The following is a 19821-nucleotide window of genomic DNA, read 5'->3' as shown; positions in this document are numbered from 1 at the left end:
GATCCCAAGCTGCCTCAGCTCAGCACCCAGAGGCACTAGTTGAACTCTGTCTGTTAAAATCACCTTTCTCTTTGCTGTCTCTCTTGTTCTGCCAAATGGTTTTAGTTGAAACACCTCAGAAGGCCGTTGGTTCTATAACACTGGTTTGCAAACCAGCAATAAAATTCAATATATTCAGAAAGTGGTTGGATCCTGAATAACTGGAGTTTTTCTAATAAGGGGAAAACAGAAAAACAAAGCACTTAGGAATCATAAAAGGCAACTAGATGGTAAAGCTGAGAAGTATGTATTTACTTTTTGTTTCCAAAAATAAAAATATGTTTACAAAACGTATGCTTTCAAATTAGGGTGCTGGAGAAGACTCTTGAGTTTCTTGGACAACAAGGAAATCAAACCAGTCAATCCTAAAGGAAATCAATCCTGAATATTCAATGGAAGGATTGATGATGAAGCGGAAGGTCTAATATTTTGGCCACCTGACGTGAAAAGCTGACTCACTGGAAAAGACCCTGATGCTGGGAAAGACTGAGGGCAGGAGGAGAAGGGAGTGGCAGAGGATGAGACGGTTAGATATCATCACTGACTTATTGGACATGAGTTTGAGCCAACTCCGGGAGATAGTGAAGGACAGGGAATCCCTGTGTGCTGGGGTCTCAAACAGTCAGACATGACCTAGCGACTGAACAACAACAAAGGTACTTATAGAAATTTGTAACTGTCAAAATCAAGTCAAAATCCTTCTTTTCCTTCTTGACATGTTTCCCATAAGAATATAAATATATAACTTCATTATTAATTCTACTGAAGTGAAAGTCGCTCAGTCGTGTCCAACTTTTTGTGACCCATGGACTTCTCCAGGCCAGAATACTGGAGTGGGTAGCCTTTCCCTCCTCCAGGGGATCTTCCTAACCCAGGGACCAAACCCAGGTCTCCCTCATTTCAGGCAGATTCTTTACCAGCTGAGCCACAAGGGAAGCCCATTAATCCTACTAACTTTTAGCAAATCCTTACTCTTACTAACTAACCTTTAGCAAATCCTTACTCTTAACTCTTATTCCTTACTCTGTGGAATAGCTCCAAACTTAAGGACAGTGTGATGAAGTCCCAATACTGTTGGTAAGAACAAACTGTTATGCTTGACCATCTCTATCAGGACATTTGTTCTAAATGTACTTTACAGTAATCTTGATTGGGGATCTTAGGGCAATCTTTAATGTTGATTAGGGGTCTTAGGGCAATCTTTAATCCTGAGCACCCTTAAAAGATTGCCCTAAGACTCCTAATCAAGATTAAAGATTGCCCTAAGACCCCTAAGCAAGATTACTGTAAAGCAGATTTAGAACAAATGTCCTAACTGATAGAGACGGTCAAGCATAACAGTTTGTTCTTACCAACAGTACTGGGACTTTATCACACTGTGTCCTTAATTTTGGAGCTAGTCCACAGAGAATCCTCAAATTTGAAATTCTTTCCCTCTTCAAGTTTATGGATCCTATGTTTGGGGATCACCAAGGATGGTAAATGAAATACCTTTCAGGCTGGAATTCCTTATTTGGTAGGATTCTCTGGTTACTTTTGTTTTCTTCCTTGGGCTAACGGATTTGGTGTTACTGTAATGTTTATTTTTATACACATGGCCAAAGGCCTCTTAGAGTGTTTTTATAAATCTAATAAATACCTCACAATAACTAAATTTGTTAAGACAACACAAAAGATGTTGTTCGTTACTTAAAATGTACACTGTTTCAATTAGATAAGGAGTTCAGTACATACTTTCAAAATTATAAAAGATTTGAGTATCAGGTTTGGATACTTTTGTTTAAAAAAACGAATGTAAAACTTATGGCCTTTTAAATGGCAAATGTATGCAAATACAGTAAGATGAACCTTTATTAACATATATTGTACAGTTAAACTTTAAAATATACTTTGCATTTTTAGAATGTATAAGTTTAAAAGGTTATCAAGTTAAACAAGCAAATAGCTTGACTTTTCAATATATAACTTTGTAGTTATATGCTATCAGATAAACACTCCAATTAGTTCCAGCTGCAAACTTAACATAAATTACTCTAAGTGTCATTACACTCAGTTTTTGAGATGATTTCTCCATCAAAGTGAGAGTCTAAGATATGTTTTACCAAGTTTCGATTATAAAAATAATACACTCTTGGGATGGACTTCTCTTGGTTGAAAACAACCACTGATTTTTGGTAACTCCTCCATTCTATCGTTTTTTAAAAGCCAGCAAGTAGAAAAACGGACCCATACTGGAAAACAAACTGATGTGACGAGGACACCACCATTCTACAGCAAACCCACCTTACATGAAGGAAAGCATTCCAAATAAAAACAGATGGTCCTCTTCGGGCTGCAACCTAGTGCCCTCCCATCTCAGAGTGAACCTCACTGTCTGTTACTTTTGTTTTTAAACATGTACAATCTGGTAGTCAAGAAAATGACTTGAAAATTAATAAGCTAGCTCCTGTTGTATAAGCTTTGCTTGAGGTATAGACTCTGGCACTTAACCTTTCTCATCCTTAATTTTGAAAGTCAGGAAATTCCACTTTACTGGCCTATTTTAGAGCAATTATAAATTTTAGTAAATGAAACACTTCAAAGAGGTTGCAAAAAGAGATCATTACATTGTCACAAAACATTATTCTTTAGAAACATAGAAAACATGTGGAAAATTATAACTCCAGAATGGAAATGAATTTGTCTCAAAACCGCCTCCTGCCTTAAGGTGTAAGAATTAATTAACTCGCAGAAATCAGAAGCTGATCTAAGTAATTCTATTGCTATTCTGCATTAGAGAACACTATACATGGAGAAGCTCTTAACTGTTTTTGGTGGGGAGAATGACAACAATGTTTGAATAATCACCTCTATCCCTCACATACTTAAAAATAAAAGTCATTCTACTTAAAAATATTTTAAAATTTCCCAAGGTCCTAAAGGAAATCAACCCTGAATATTTATTGGAATGACTGATACTGAAGCTGAAGAGTCAATGCTTTGGCCACCTAATGTGAAGAGCTGAACTGGAAAAGACCCTGATGCTGGGAAAGACTGAGAGCAGAAGAAGGGGACGACAGAGGATGAGGTGGTTGGATGGCATCACCGACTAAATGAACACGAGTCGGAGCAAACTCCAGGAGATGGTGGAGGACAGGGAAGCCTGGCATGCTGCAGTTCATGGAGTCGCAAACAGTTAGACACAACTAAGCAACTGAACAACAACAAGCCTCTGAGATGGTGCATATTCAACTGCGTATCTTCATGCCAAGCACTATGCTATGGTCTAACCCGCTGGGTTCTCTATCCTGTTAGATCCACTCTATTTTATAAACATCCCCATTTTATAAACAACATTTTGTAATTTTTGCTTTATAGCCTTGAAAAAAATCCGTAAGTAATATAGTATACCTGTACACATAATTTCAAATAAAAATTCAGCCTACATTTTAGTACAGGGAAAATAACCTGTTAAAAAGTAACACACACTTCAACAAATACATGGGCACTACTACACCAAAAAGCATCATGAAGCTGGATGCTTGCAGCACATACTGAATCACTATGAATATGAAAACTATGTGGACTGAAAGAGGTGTACTACATTTGTAACTCAAACACCACCAATGGCAATGTTCTCAGTGGTGTGATCTTCCATTACGGTCAGTGTAATGGGCAGAATGCTGCTGCGGCTGCTGCTAAGTCACTTCAGTCATGTCCGACTCTGTGCAACCCCAGAGACGGCAGCCCACCAGGCTCCCCCGTCCCTGGGATTCTCCAGGCAAGAACACTGGAGTGGGTTGCCATTTCCTTCTCCAATGCATGAAGGTGAAAAGTTAAAGTGAAGTCGCTCAGTCGTGTCCAACTCCTAGCGACCCCATGGACTGCAGCCTACCAGGCTCCTCCGTCCATGGGATTTTCCAGGCAAGAGTACTGGAGTGGGTGGCCACTGCCTACTCCAATGGGCAGAATAATGCCCCCCAAAGATGTCTGTGTCCTAATCCCCAGAACCTGTGAATATGTAACCTTACATGGCAAAAGGAACTATGCAGACATGATTCACTTAATGACCTTGAGATGGGGAGATTATTATGGGTTACCCATGTGGGCCCAGGTTTATAATCTGACTCCATAAAGTTGGAGGATGTTTCCCAGCTGTGGTCAGAGAGAGATGGTGGCATGAAAGAGAAAGATCCAGTGCTATCCTGCTGCTTCTAAAATATGAAAGGTTACGTGCAAGAACTGGAGAGAGGTCAGCCTAGAAGCTGAAAGAGACATGAGTGAATTCCTCCTTAACCTGGGGATAGGGAAAGATCTTTCTAGCCATGACTCAAAATCTAGATGCAATAAAATATCAATAAATTTAATTATAAATCACTTAAAATGTACAAGGCAAAACTAACTTATTCATAAATAAAACCAAAGTATAACTCACAGACTGAGAGAGAAATATATGCAGATAGACCACAGATAAAAAGCAGATATGCCTAATATTAGACACAAAAATTAAGGGGAAAAAGATCAAAAACTTAGTAGAAAAATGGGCAAACGAAATGAACAGATAATTTGCTAAAGAGAGATATAATAGTGGCTCTTAAAAATAGGAAAGATTTTCAATTTTTCTCCTAATATAAAAAAATACAAATTAAAACTACTCGTTAGATAGCATTTCTAACTATCAAATTGGCAAACTTTGAAGAGCTTGGCAGCCCCCTCTGTTGGCACTGTTAATAGGAATGGAAAATGGTATATCCTTATAGAGGAAAATTTGGCAATATTTAACAAAACCACCAGCTTCCCAGGTGGTGCGAGAGGCCAAAAACCCGCTTGCAAGCACAGGAGACATAAGAGACATGGGTTTGACAGCTGGGTTGGGAAGACCCCCTGGAGGACGGTGTGGCAACCCACTCCAGTATTCTTGCCTGGGCAATGCCATGGACAGTGGAGCCTGGCGGGCTACAGTCCACAGAGTCGTAAAGAGCTGGACATGACTGATGCGATTTAACAAGCACATACACAACAGAACCACACATGTATTTACCTATTGACCTAACAATTTCTCTTCTAGGAATTAATCCTGAAGATACACTTCCAACAATATGAAAATACATATGCACAAAGTTATTCATTGCAGCTTAGTTTGTAATTACAAAATACTGGAAACAGCCCAATTGTCCATATACAGGAAACAGGCTGAGTAAATTCTGGTATTACCACATGACGGAATAACACACAGCTATAAAAAAAATGAGGAAGAGCTTTATGAAAAGGCAACTACCCTTAGTTTATAATTTCTATTTGAAAATCCAGAGGATGTAGAATCTGCATGATGATATACATTTTTATAATAAATTTTATAATACAATAAATTTGAAGAATTGAGTTCAAGTAAATTCTTAGCCTTATGAAGGTTATTCTTGAGGGAAAAAGAAAAAATACTCAGGAGACAGAAAGAATGACAGATGGTACCAAGATAAATAAAGAAAACAAAATGATCTACAGAATCATACAGAAAGCCAGCTCCAAGGTTGAGTATCAACCACTTAAATTACAGAGTCTTGGAATTTTCATGAAAAAAGTACAAATGCAAGACAAAGACAAGAAGCAAGGAAATAAATCCAAGACATAGGGCAGTAAAAACAAATGAGAGAGAATAAAAGTTAAGATATGTCTGCTCTGTATTTGGATAAACAGGAAAGAGAGATTGTAAATTAGACTGAAGATGAAAAGGATTTGGCTTGAGTTTAGAATGAAAAGAAAAACTTGGGGGTCAAAAATGATCCTAAGACTTCAATATGTTTTAGACAGTGATTTTAGACAGTTCATTATAAGTCTCCTGAACTTATTTGACCTTAATTTTTGATAGGAGTTGACTTGGCTTTTAATCCAACTAATACTTAAAAAAAAGAAAAAAAGAGATCACAGATCTGGTGCTGTTTACATTGGTGTGAAAAGACATCTGGAAGCATGCCCTTATCTGGTTGTGAAAGAAAAGAATAACAACCTGTATTTCTTCAATAGTATGAAATCACTGGCTTCAACGCTAAAAAAAGAATAACCAGTTTAAAGAATCTGACCTAACACTTGAGCCAAATGATTTAAGATTTTTATAACCTATTATAAAACTTATTTTATGTACTGCCACAAATCTGTGTTAAGGCTCTGTTTTTCTTTTTCTTCATATGAAATCCAGTTCTAAAAATAGTCAAGTCTAAAAATAAGGCAAAACCCACAGATTAAGTGTAGCTTTATACGTGTACAATTAACAGGGAAATCTCTACATCTTCTAGGAAAATGGACCCTGAGTTACTTATTCCCACTAAATTTTCTATGTTGGGTCAAACTTCTGAAAATTTTGCATTAATATGGGTTATTTTATTATAAAACCAAAATCTAATCTTGAATTCTATTAAATTAATTCCTCTGTTCCAAATAAATCCATGAACACTACTAATGAATGTGAAACTGTAAGCAGAAAGAGTCATATTTAATCTCAGGAGCTTGGTTTCTATCATGAGACCAACTGATTAACAGTTTACAAAACCTGCCAATGTCAACATACGGCCTGATATACGCTTTGATTCAGTTCACGGAAAGGACCCATATGGAGAGACAGACATACACACAAACTCACCTACAAAACATGTTGTCAATATTATACTTCATATCTTTCTAAACCAATTTTTTCTCCCAGTCATTGCTCTAAAGATTAATGAGCAGAAGAGCAAAATTGGAAAAGGGATTTTCAGAATGTATGATGTTTCTTTATCTCTGCACCAGTTTTCCCAATCCTTGCAGGCCATCTACAATGGAGACAGTGTATATGCTGAGGCTGGACAAAATATTTTTATGGGAATCTTATGTGCCTTTTGAATATCATCACCCCTGTTTTTCAGATAGAAGATTAATAAGATATGACTAAATGACCTTATCTCATGGCAGGAACTAGAAAAGAATGACTTTATATCTGAGAGGAGTATCAGGTAATAGAATGGTCTGCCATCAACTTTAATAGTATAATTTTCTTAACCTTACTTTATCAATCAACAAATTCAACAGGAAAGTTAAAAAAATTTAAAAGAAAACTTTTGTGAACTTACTGGCACTCTTCAAAAATACATAAGAAAATCTATTCTCGGCCTCTTAAACTAATTCTTTCTCACATAAGGATAACATTCTCAACGACAAGATTCTTTAGGTAGTTTTTCAGTAGTTAAGAGGTCTAAATTGATAAGTACATACGCACTCCCTTGTTTGGTTCTTCTTTTAACAGAGAGTAGGATGAGGTTACGGTAATCTTCACAGTTCAAGCATATGCTCATAGGATAATCTGTCACTACAGTGAACAGATCACCATAAACTGACTACAGAAATCTGATATAGAACCAGTACTGTCCGGAATAAACAGATGAGGCAAAAATTCTTTCCAGCTTTCATTAGAATGGGAGTTTTTACTTTCATGTAAGAAAAAGAATAATGTGTACAATTTTAGCAATAATACTACTAATAAATGGGGGTGGGTTCAAAGAGAAAAGAAATTTTATCTTCACAAAAGGTCTTCTCTGGATGATGTCAAAGCAATGGCAGCTGGGAAGGTAAATTATGCTTGTATTTATCCTAGACCTATATATAGAATAGAAAATATTTATAACAAAATTTAACTTGTTTTATAAATATATTGATGAATTACAGTTTTTTCCTCCCCATCATTTGGTAGAAAAGCATTTTCATTTGAAACTAGAAACTAGGTTGGTAAAAAGTGAAAGTGTTATTCACTCAGTCGAGTCCAACTCTCAGCAGCCCCATGGACTGTAGCCCGCCAGTTTCCTCTGTCCATGGAATTTTCCAGGCAAGAATACTGGAGTGAGTTGCCATTCTCTTCTCCAGGGGACCTTGCAGACGCAGGGATCACACTCAGGTCTCCCACATTGCAGGCAGATTATGATAAAATGCCATTCTCAGATCACTTCTAATGAACTTTCATACTGAGCTAACCATCATCAAGAGGAGTGATTTTCTAAGAAGGCAAGGTATTCATCTCATCTTCCATGAATTAAGCATAAAAAAAAAAAAATGTACTCCCCCCACACCATACGGACAGACATAAAAACCAGTGGAGTAGAATAGGGAGCCCAGAAACTTACAGGCACACGTACGGTAACTTGATTTTTTTACAAGAATGACAAGACTATCCTATAGGGAAAAAGACAGTCTTTCCAATAAATCATGCTGGGAAAACTGTATATCCAAGTTACTGTTAACTGTTCTGTGTGTACACATGCATGTAAAATGGATCTCTTTTGAAAAACAGACCCTGGTATTTCGGGCACATCAGATATCCTAGAATACACTTTCAAAAATTCCAAATAATTATAATTGCATTCCCGCTGTTTCAGTTATTTATCAACTTCAAAATTAACAGGTCCAACTTAAAGAAGGATATCCATAAATTCTACTGATGGTCCGAAAGTATACATTTATAGTCCAAGTACTAAAAATGAACAGCTTACCTGATACAGCATGATAGGTTCTATATTGTATCCCAAGGTATCTGCAAAGTTCTTAGCGATGACTGTTTTTCCACAACCCTACAAATGGACACAATCATTTAAGGGATAAGTCAAAACAACCCAAAAGTCAGGAAACAGAAGTTTGCAGTAAGGCCGCCAGTCTTACTTTTCCTCCAATTAGACATATGTCCTTAACCATGTGAGACTGCATCATTTCAGCCAGGAGTTGTTTATGGCTCAAGGTTTGTATAAAACGGTCTGATGTACAAGGCTGACTTAATGGCCTAGTCCCAGCTGGTACCTATAATTAAAAAGAGGTAAATGTAATATGCATATATTTTTCTCAAAATATTAGTAAATGAAAGCATAGAACTGACATTTAAAATTTCAACTAATTTCCTGCTCAATTCAATTATATACTGTTTTAGATATTTCAAGAGAGTAGCAATTTTCTCAAGCACAGATCTGATGATCATTTTCATCAAACTTCCAAGTCAATAATCCCTCTAAAATTAAAGCCCATGCTGTCAGACATTTTCATGAGAATCAAGTAATTTTCATGCTATTTATAACTCATAATAACAATGCACTGCTTGAGAATGAAGGTTTTTGCTTAAATTTCAGTTATAAGGACAGAAGTTAAAATCAGCCAACTGGGATTCTCCAAAATCACCAAAGATCTCCTGATTTCTAAACTATCCACAAATCTTTTCCCATTTTTATTTTTAGTTTACCACTCAGAAGCAGCTATTCTTAAAACCTCCTCCCATCCTTCACACCTACTTCCTTTTATTTCCTATCTCTTCCTTATTAAAATGTTAGTACACTGCAGGCACTCAGTAGATTTCAAAACAGAGCCCAGCTCACGGTAGACATATTCAATATTTTGTTTGATGACCGAATAAACACAATTACATGAATAAGTATTGGGTTGGCCAAAAAGTTTGCTCAGGTTTTTCTGCACCATCTTATGGAAAAACCTGGACAAACTTTTTGGCCAACCCAATATTATTAATATTACATTAAAACAAACAAAAAAGTCTATCATGAAGATTCGCTCTGTCCTAACATAAGAAGGGAAAAGGCAATGGCACCCCACTCCAGCACTCTTGCCTGGAGAATCCCATGGACGGGGGAGCCTGGTAGGCTGCAGTCCATGGGGTCACGAAGAGTCGGACACGACTGAGCGACTTCACTTTCACTTTTCACTTTCATGCACTGGAGAAGGAAATGGCAACCCACTCCAATGTTCTTGCCTGGAGAATCCCAGGGACGGCGGAGCCTGGTGAGCTGCCATCTGTGGGGTCGCACAGAGTCGGACACGACTGAAGCGACTTAGCAGCAGTAGCAGCAACATAAGAAGGCAAGCATTTACTCTTTGCTACATTCACTTACTATTTAATTAAGTCAGTATTTTTCAAGTGGTGTATTCTAGTGTCAGTTTCCTATCACCTCTTGGGATTCTCAGGACCCTCAAAGAAAGGGTAAAAGCAGGCAGAGAAAGCAGATGGAGCTCTGTGACCAAATACCATTCCCTCCTCTAAAAACTGTTCACCTACAATAGCTCTTTTTTCAACCGCTTCCTGTAGCTGACAGATATTTTATTTGAAAAGGGTAATCCTTAGTTCTGGGCTTCTCTGGTACCTAAGACAGTAAAGAATCCATTTGCAATGCAGGAGACCCGGGTTCAATCCCTGGGTCAGGAAGATCCCCTGGAGAAGAGCATAGCTATCCACGTCAGTATTCTTGCCTGGAGAATTCCAGGGACAGAGGAGTCATGTGGGCTAAAGTCCTTGGGTCTCAATCCTTAGCTGCTAAATCTTTAGTTGCCAAAATATGTTTGAAAACATATTTTCAAACTATTTCTTATCAAGGACTTAGAACACAAAATGCTTTCATTAATAAACACTCTATTTGATTTCCTAGAGGCTGGTTTTTGATGAAAAGCTATCCCTATGTTTCTCCTGAACTTTTCCAGTTTACAAATTTTTTTACAAAGTTTCCAACTGGATACGTAAATACACAGATACAGACATGTATATGTGACACTATGGAACCAAAGACCAATGAACAGATTATAAACTCAATTTAGGTCAAAAAAATGTCCAGTACCAACCAGAACCTGTGCGGTCAATACAGGCAACCTTAGAAAGTACAAACCTTGACTCACTCATTACCTTGATGGTCACCTCTTTTTCTGCAATCCGGATGGTCACAGAAGCTTGGAAGACATTGTTTTCGGTCGTCCTTTCCACTCTCACAATCTTCTCAGGAAGCACAGACCTTCTTGAATCCTCGAGTTCAAAGCGCTATAAAATGACCAGAAAAACATATAATTTACTTTTTATTTTAGTATTAATGTTGGATATCTGGAAATGCCCATCTTAACTAAAACTAAAAATCATTCAGTGTTACAAAAATAAAGGCAAAAAAATTAATGAGAATATTTTCCCCCTATTTTTGCAGATACCATTCATTCTACTTAAGCCAATTACTAAAGGTGACCTGAAGAGAGTCCCTAAAATTTACTAAATACCAAGGAATGGAATGATCTGACAGAAGTTTGCAGTCTACAATTCCTGATAATCAAAGGTTCCAGCTTCCTAGAAAAGGATGATGTGACTCTTGAAAACATGCTTAAAGTAAATTAAAACAAGGCCCATATCAGTTGATTTCTTAAATCAACAGAAGTTAACAGCTGCCTGAAATTGATAAAAATAGAACCTCCTGGACACCATCCTGCTGACTGCCTGTATAGTTAGTTTAACTGGTTACGATAAAGTATAACAATCAATCTTCTACGGTATCTGACACAGCGCCTTCCACGGTTTAGGTTCTCAGTCTTGCCAGACTGGACTTAAAATGCCTGGACCACTGGTTCTTTCTCCATGTAGGCCAATGATCAAGGTTCTAACACTAGGTTAAACTCTCTAATCCCAGCTGATTATATAAAAAACACATACAGAATACAAGTAAGTATATGAAACATGAGAATACTAATTAAGAATTAATTAAATCCTATGCCCATCTCACAGCAGCATGTTCAATATGAAAGGCTTCATTTTTAGCATTAAACAGGCAGAAATTATTCCCCACAAATCCTACAATACTTAGAGAACATGATCACTATAGCAAAAGAGTTGAAACCCAATGAAAGAACAGATCACTGCCTATTCAACAGAATGATTCAATTCTAGAAAAGAGAGTCTGGGGAAGAAAATTATGTTCAGTTTCAACATTTTAAACACAGCAGCCCAGTTCACGTCCTCATTTCAATGTCTTAAGTATCCAAGACAATCATTCCTTTCTCCATCCTAAGAAAAACTATTTATTTGTGTTACCATAGAAAACATAAGTTTTATACTTTACACAGTTTATATATGCAAATTCCCCTGGTGTCACACAATTTGATAGGAAGTGCTTCCATGTTGTGGACAACTAACAATCATTGACTCCTTAATTTCATTAAAAGGAGAAAAAGAAAAAGTTACATTGTATTTTAAGGGAAATTTAATAAAAAAAGGAGTAAAGCCTTAGCCAAGTAATTACATTCATTAGAATCTGGAACTCAGACCCATAAAATTCTAAAACAATACATTTATGAGCTTAAAAGTATGCTTTTATTCCACCCATAGTAATGACAGTTTTAACCTGACATAGGGTTGATGTCAGAGCATTTATATTCCAGAAAGGAACACTAATGCCTTGAACACTTGCTATACTTGTTACATCCTCATAAATAATGCAAACTAAAATATTTCAGTAGAATAAAAATAGTAGGCTAGAATACACTAAAATAGTTCAAGAACTGAAGTTGCAAGGTGAGTTACCATTTGCTGGCACAGGAAATTTAAAGATTGCTGATCAAAAAGGAAACAGAGGAATAAAATAGATATATAATTCTTCACAAAATTAAGGCAAGAAAAGACAATCACTTTTTCTCCTCTTACATAAGTAACAAAATTCCCCTTTCCATTTTTCTTTAAATTCTACAATCAGATTTGAAATTATTTGTTTGTAATACGGACTCAATCAGTATTCTATGCTCCCCTTAATTATAAAGGCCAAACAAAATGAAGCAACATTGACCATTTCCTTTAGAAAACTCCACTCTTTAAAGGCATTGTATAACTTTATAGAATTTGTACGACTAATTCTGAAACTGGAGATCGGAAACATATCGAACGGATACCTTTGTAAAAATGAAGACCTTCGTTCGTAACAGACTTATCTGGACACTTATCAATACCCCGTCCTGCTTGTGTCACAAAAAAGCTTACACTGCTTCATTTTGCCAGAACTCTGATATTTTCTTCTATTCTATGTACGCTTGTTCCCACAGCACTGAACTTTGTGCTGACGTGCAGCTGGGAGCTCACCTGGAAATACAGCCTTTTTTTCTCAGACATTAGGTATGCTATTTCAATGACTGATGCCAAGGCAGCACTGATGTTAATTAAACCAAAGGTGAGTTCTAGGTCTTCTCTGGTGGCCCAGCAGGTAAGAATCTGCCTGCCATTCCAGAGGTCACAGGTTCGGTCCCTGGTGTGGCAAGAGTCCACGTGCTGCAGAGCAACTAAGCCTGAGCACCACGACTACGGAAGCTCTAGTGCTCTAAGGCTCTCAAGTGGCGACTCCTGAAGCCCACGTGCCCGAGGGCCTGTGCTGGGCAACAAGAAAAGCCACCACAGCGAGAAGCCCGTGCACTGCAAGAGAGAGCAGCCCCCGCTCGCCACAACTAGAGGAGCCTGAGCAGGAGCAAGAGGACCGAGTGCAGCCACAAGGGGAAAAAAATCCTGCATCTCAGAGTGAACTATGCACTCAGACTGGTAGTTTCCTGACTGCTTGAGCCTATGAAGCAATTTCCCCACTTCCAAATGGTTCTCCATTATCTCTTTAACCTCCTTCTCTTTCCCCCTCTCTCCCATCCCCGCTCCCTCACCCCTTCTCACACACACAGAAAACCCCTTCCTGTCCTTTCATCAGTGGCTGCTGTTTCACCACTCTCAGGCCTGCTCTCTCTTCTGCTCTCTCCTCCACTTTCCTTTGCCTCTTTATTGACCATTATTTTCCCCTTTGTTTCTTCTTGTTTTTCCTTAAGATTCTGCTGCTAATAACTATATATTCTAGCATTTATGAGAAAACAGCTTTTTGTTATTTTTATTTTGCTATTATTATTATTAACACCACCAATCAATGAAAATACTATTTCTTGGACTAGCTGATATACAAAATAAAATCCCACTTAAGTAGTTAGAATCTACTGTTCCGCTCTTCTGAGCCCTTCTCACTAATACTAGCTGCAGAGAGTACTTCCATACTCCCAAAGACCCTGTGTATGTTCTGGGATAAGGCAGAATAAATACCATTCAAGTATCTCTCTCTTTTTTTTTTTTTTTTTTTTTTTTGCCACACAGTGCAGCATGTGGGTATCTTACTTCCCTGCATTGGGGGTGTGAAGCCCTAGCCCCTGGACCATTAAGGAAGTCCCAAAATACCATTCCATATGTCAAATCCTGGGGCCTGTACACAGGACTACAGCTGCCAAGTGTTCACATTCTACCTGCTTCTTAGAAATCTATATGCCTTGAGTCAAACTGTGTAAGAAAAACAAAAATGTCCTTCATAAAAGGGAATTATTTGGGGTGAGTCAATGACTCTACCAATGATTAGCTTGAAGTGGCCAAAACCTGAGATAATGTTAGTGTGAAAATAAATAATGACAGTAAATTATAACCCACTGAATAAAATAGGGATCCATAAGTCCATATTGATATAAATGAATAAATAAGTATGTCAGGGAGAAGAAAAGCTCTTCCTTAGTGTAGAGTGCCTGCTAACAAATGCAGAAGGAATATTTACTCCCCATTACTGTCATGCCAGTACCTGCACGTCTGGAAAAGAGGAGAAGAAAAGACACAGGAAAGAAAGAAAGAAAGAGAGAGAAAAGTAGGAAAAAAGGGTAAGAGAGAGATGAGAAGAAGGGAAAAGACCGCACAAGAAGAGAACACAGGAAAGGTAAGGAAGAAGGTGAAGCAGACACTTACTTTTAAAACCCCTTCCACAGCCATCTTCCCCTCATGGCCCAGTAACACAGTGTATGGGTAAAGCCACTGGAGCGCGTGTTGGACTGACATCATAGGAAAGGAATCCTATTTGGGAGGGAAAACACATGGGAATGAAGGACATCTACAATCACACAAAAAATGCAGCTGAAATGTACATGTGGCATTGAAATTGCATCATAAACGATAACCAGTAAGTTTCCCATATTCTCCAGAAGTCCACAAAAGCAAACGTCCGCAGTTTCCTCTTCTCTTCCTGGTCTGCACCCTTTCCCTGGTAAACTCACGCACCCTCATCTTTCAGCTGCTGTGGGTGTGTCTCCATCTCTACTCTTGACACGTCTCTTGAGCTCTAGATCTAAGCTCCCAACTGTCTGTGAGATGTGACTCTATGGGTGTCCCACAGACTCCCATTCAGCACGTCCAAAAATTACATGTTTGGCACAGTTATCTACCCCACTCATCCCGAAGTACCTTCTCTTTTTCCCTTGCTCCTAACCTGGGTGGACCTCATCTACATACTCCTGGCTTCACTGTTACAACTACAAAGTTACAAAGTGTCCGTGCTCAGGGGCTTCAGTTGTATCCAACTCTCTGTGACCCCAAGGACTGTAGCCCACCGTGTTCCTCTGTCCATGCAATTCTCCAGGCAGAAATACTGGAGTGGGTTTGCCATTCCCTTCTCCGGGGTCTCCCCCACCCAGAGATTGAACCTACATCTTCTTTGTCTCCTGCATCAGCAGACAGGTTCTTCACCACTAGCGCTACCTGGGAAGCCCATATAAGTCACTGTTCTAACTACAAAGTAAGGAAGTGTTTTCATCCTCAAATTCTTCACCCCAAACTGCTTTCCCAAATGGTTTTACCTTACTTTAAAAAGTCTGTTTAATTAGGGCACTGAGAGAAATTTCAATATAAACTGCCTATTAGATGACATTATGGAATTACTGTTGATATGCAGAGGGTGTGATAGTAAGTGTCCTGGTTATGTATTAATAGAAGAATGTTCTAATTCTTAGAACTGAATAGTGAAGTAGTTGACTTCCCTGGTGGCTCAGACGGTAAAGCGTCTGTCTACAATGCGGGAGACCCGGGTTCGATCCCTGGGTTGGGAAGATCCCCTGGAGAAGGAAATGGCAATCCACTCCAGGACTATTGCCTGGAAAATCCCATGGATAGAGGAGCCTGGTAGGCTACAGTCCATGGGGTCGCAAAGAGTCGGACACAACTGAGCAACCTCTCTCTCTCTCTCTCTCTCTCTAAGAATACTGACTGCAATTTACTTTCAGAATTGTTTAGGTAAAAAAGAGAAAGTGTAAACAAAAGCAGTAATAATGCTAAAAATTGGTGAATCTACTCAATGGGATTATAGTTTCATGTTTGGCTATTTTTGAACTGGGTTTTTTTTTTTTTTTTTGGATTTGAGAATTGTCAAAGTAAAAAGTTCCAAGGAAAAAACAGTAAGAATTAAAAGTAGAAGACATGAAAAATACGGAGGGAAAATGTTGCTCCACATGTTGGTATGCATGCATGTGCAAAGTCACTTCAGTTGTGTCTGACTCTTTGCAACCCTATGCACTGTAGCCTGCCAAGCTCTTCTGTCCATGGAATCCTCCAGGCAAGAATACTGGAATGGGTTGCCGTGCCCTCCTCCAGCGGACCTTCCTAACCCAGAGATCAAACCAGTTTCTCTTGCGTCTCCTGCGCTGGCAGACAGGTTGTTCTTTGTCACTAGTGCCGCGTGGAAGGCGCCCCAGGTGTTTAGAATAGTGTCAATGATTCATGGGAAACCTAACTCACTGACTGTCAGGAAATGAGAAAAATAAGAAGCAACACGAGATTAAAGATAAGTCTCTTGTCTCAGTGTTCCTGTGCACCCCATGCACCCCCACCCGACCTTGCTGCCAACAGAGGTGTCTTCCTCCTACAGATACCTGACTGTCCCACATCCCATCTACTTAATAATGTCTAACAGGCCGCTTCTTCCACAGCATAAAATCCAGACAACCTCACTCACCACCCAAAACACTTGTTGTGACAACAAGATCCTCACGTTCCTCTTCACCACACGCGTTTGCTCCAGTGACACAATTTATTACCATTCTCCAAACACACCAAGCCCTCTGGTCAGCCAGCACCTCTCTGTGCTGTGCCCTCTGCCTTCCCAGCGCTCCAGACGCCACCGTCATGACCTTCACGAAAGCGCAGCCGAGGACGTCTACGCTCCACCAAGCCCCACATCCGCTTCCTCCTTCCTGTGTCTCCCTGCTTGGCTGCTGGGCTTTGAAAGAAGGCGGCCCTTGAGTTCCTGGAGCCAGCCTGGCTCCCAGGGCGGGAGACCAGCTAGTGCCTGGGAACACATGGCCCCGGGGACAACACGAACCAGGGACTGATGGCGCGAGAGTGCGACAGCTCTAGCTCGCCTCCCTCAGGGTGAAGCCAGTCGGAGGCCCGAGGTACTCTGCAGCTGATCTTATGCGATCAGGCGGAACACCTCCTTCCGGATAGCCAACTTATACCTGAGCTGGAAGTCTGCCTTCCCGCCTACCCCTCCCCAACCCCAAGGCTGTACGCTCTTTAAGAACTCAGAACACATCACTGGTCTCCATACGGTTTCTGGGCTGCAGAGCAAATTAAACTCAGGCCTTGAAATATTTATAGAAGAATATGACAAGACAAACAGAAATGATTAATCTCCAAGGATTAACTTTTGAATGTTCCTTGCCACATTTGGATATACCAGTCATTAAATTACTTGATACATACCAGGATTTGAACTGCAGCTGGTAGACTATCTAAAGGAAAATCTGGAAGTCCGAGGGTAGAAGATTCTTGGGAACAGAGAGTGGTGGCAAAGGATAAGAGCTGAGACACTCTAGGGGAAAAAAAGAAGTGGTATTAAATTTTATTCTAATAGTTTCATTATATAAAATCTGTTAAAGACAAAATAGCTGGGCCAATTTAATTAATCTAAAAAGTTGACATCTACTATTAAATTCTTGATGAACACAGCTCCATATTATATCTCATTTAAAACTCAGAAGCTTATTAGGTACAGGTAAGTGTACCTAATCTCTTTTTTTTTTAATTTAAATTTATTTATTTTAATTGGACGCTAATTACTTTACAATATTGTATTGGTTTTGCCATACATCAACATGAATCCACCCCACGGGTGTACAAAGTGTTCCCCATCCTGAACCCCCTTCCCGCCTCCCTCCCCATACCATCCCTCTGGGTCATCCCAGTGCACCAGCCCCAAGCATCTTGTATCCTACATCGAACCTGGACTGGCGATTTGTTTCATATATGATATTATACATGTTTCAGTGCCATTCTCCCAGTACCTAATCTCTTAAATCCATCACAATATGTGAGGTTTTATACAACCTGACCCAAAACCACCCTGTCAGTCTCACCTCCTACCTTTCTCAGTCCAAATCCAAACTTTAGCCACTGGGAGCTTTTCATACACTTTTCATACTTTCAAGAATAAAGCACCACACTCATAACCTACGCCTTTACAAAATTTCTTAGAATTCCTTTATTCCATTCTCTACCAGTCAAAAGCCTACTCATTCTTTAAGATCTATGCCAAATGCCAATGCCTTTGCAAAGAACTTGTACAGTTCCAACCCCAACATTTTGAAATTATGGCCCTTACCACACTATGCTAAAGAAAGTATACACGTATCTTTAAACTCTACTCTACTGGATCTTGAAATTCTGTCATCAAAATTCATGTCTTATTAACTTTATCATTAGCACATGTACCACAGCTGGTGAAAAGCTCCTCAAATGGTTGCTGAATGAATGAATGAATGAATGAATCAGTTGATCAATGAATGGGCAAAACAAGTTCAATGTTAAGAATCCATATTTTATATATATATAATAAGCTATCTATACACACAAATATACATATTTATATATGTGTGTATATATATTTTATATATAAACATATTATTTGTATGTTTAATATAACATGTTTCATATAGCATATGTTAATATTATAAATTATGTTAATGTTATAAATATCGATGTATATATAAATAGCTAGCATATATATATATACACACACATATAGATCTATCTATATATATAGCTGAAATACTTACTTTTCAGTAGGAACATTGGCTCCAACTGAATATAACAGTTTAAGTTGGTCCTAAAATAGCATAGAAGTATACCAAATTAATAAGGACTGTAACATATTAAATGCAAATACTTTAGAGACATAATTCAGCCTTTTAATTGAGCGAACACTAAGCAATCAATAGCAAAAAATCATTTTCTGATACATGTCATTTTTCTAAAAGAAAAGTAACTTTTTCTTCCTAGTTTTTAGAGATATTCTTTACCTTTGAATCCATTTTACTTTCCAGTAACTACTGAGGGGGACAACTACAAACTTAGTAACATTTTTATAGTAACTGAATTTATTATAAATAGGAGAGATGTTTTAAAAATAAACCACCCTTAAGGAGAGAGGGGCAAGACAGGGGAGGGAATGAAGAGGTACAAACTACTATGTGTAAAACAAATGAGCTACAAGCACAAGGAATACAGGTTCTTTACTGTCTGAGCCACCAGGGAAGTCCAAGAATACTGGAATGGGTAGCCTATCCTTTCTCCAGGGGATCTTCCTGACCCAGGAATCGAACCGGGGTCTCCTGCATTGCAGGCAGATTCTTTACCAGCTGAACTATCAGGGATGCCCACAAAGAACATAGCCAATATTTTATAATAACTTTAAATGAAGTATAATCTATGAAAATATGGAATCACTCAGATGAACACCTGAAACTAATATTGCAAAAAGATTATATTTCAATTAAAATTAAATAAGAATTTAAAAATAAATTATCCCTGTTCCTACTTACCTTGAAGGGCAGATAATAAATATCTCTGGCTTGAAATCGAGACCGGAGTGGGGGATCTAATGGATTCCCAGAGTACCTGGGCACTGGCAAGCCCAAGGCAATGACTCGGAAATTTTCACTAACTCGGACAATCTTCCAAGCATCCAATTCTGTTTTTGTATGATCCTAAAAGAATAAGAAAGCACGAGTTACTGCATGGCAACACAGACCACACTTGCAGGAGCTGTGCTAAGGGATTTAGGCCCTGACGGTTGAGTAAACTGTATGTACTAGAGAACCCTCTTGAAGCCAGACTGTCAAGGATGGGAGTAAAGTGGAATCAGGAAGAGGGTACCAGGGACGGCT

At 38.7% G+C, this 19821-nt stretch overlaps 1 protein-coding gene across 1 annotated transcript in view; it reads right to left on the bottom strand.

Moving 5' to 3' along the window:
• Positions 1–19821, bottom strand: part of VWA8 (von Willebrand factor A domain containing 8) — a 376045-nt gene that overhangs the window by 292367 nt on the left and 63857 nt on the right. The window contains exons 6-12 of the mRNA XM_018056795.1: positions 19477–19641; positions 18712–18761; positions 17360–17468; positions 14576–14680; positions 10706–10837; positions 8695–8829; positions 8529–8606 (exon numbers count right to left, since the gene is read on the bottom strand). Coding sequence (XP_017912284.1) covers positions 8529–8606; positions 8695–8829; positions 10706–10837; positions 14576–14680; positions 17360–17468; positions 18712–18761; positions 19477–19641 — 774 coding nt within the window. The remainder of the gene's footprint in view (positions 1–8528; positions 8607–8694; positions 8830–10705; positions 10838–14575; positions 14681–17359; positions 17469–18711; positions 18762–19476; positions 19642–19821) is intronic.

This window comes from Capra hircus, chromosome 12 (assembly GCF_001704415.2).
Source record: "Capra hircus breed San Clemente chromosome 12, ASM170441v1, whole genome shotgun sequence".
In the NCBI taxonomy this organism is placed as follows: domain Eukaryota; kingdom Metazoa; phylum Chordata; class Mammalia; order Artiodactyla; family Bovidae; genus Capra; species Capra hircus.
The sequence above is the reverse complement of the archived record's forward strand: the minus strand, read 5'-3'. Positions and strand labels throughout refer to the sequence as shown.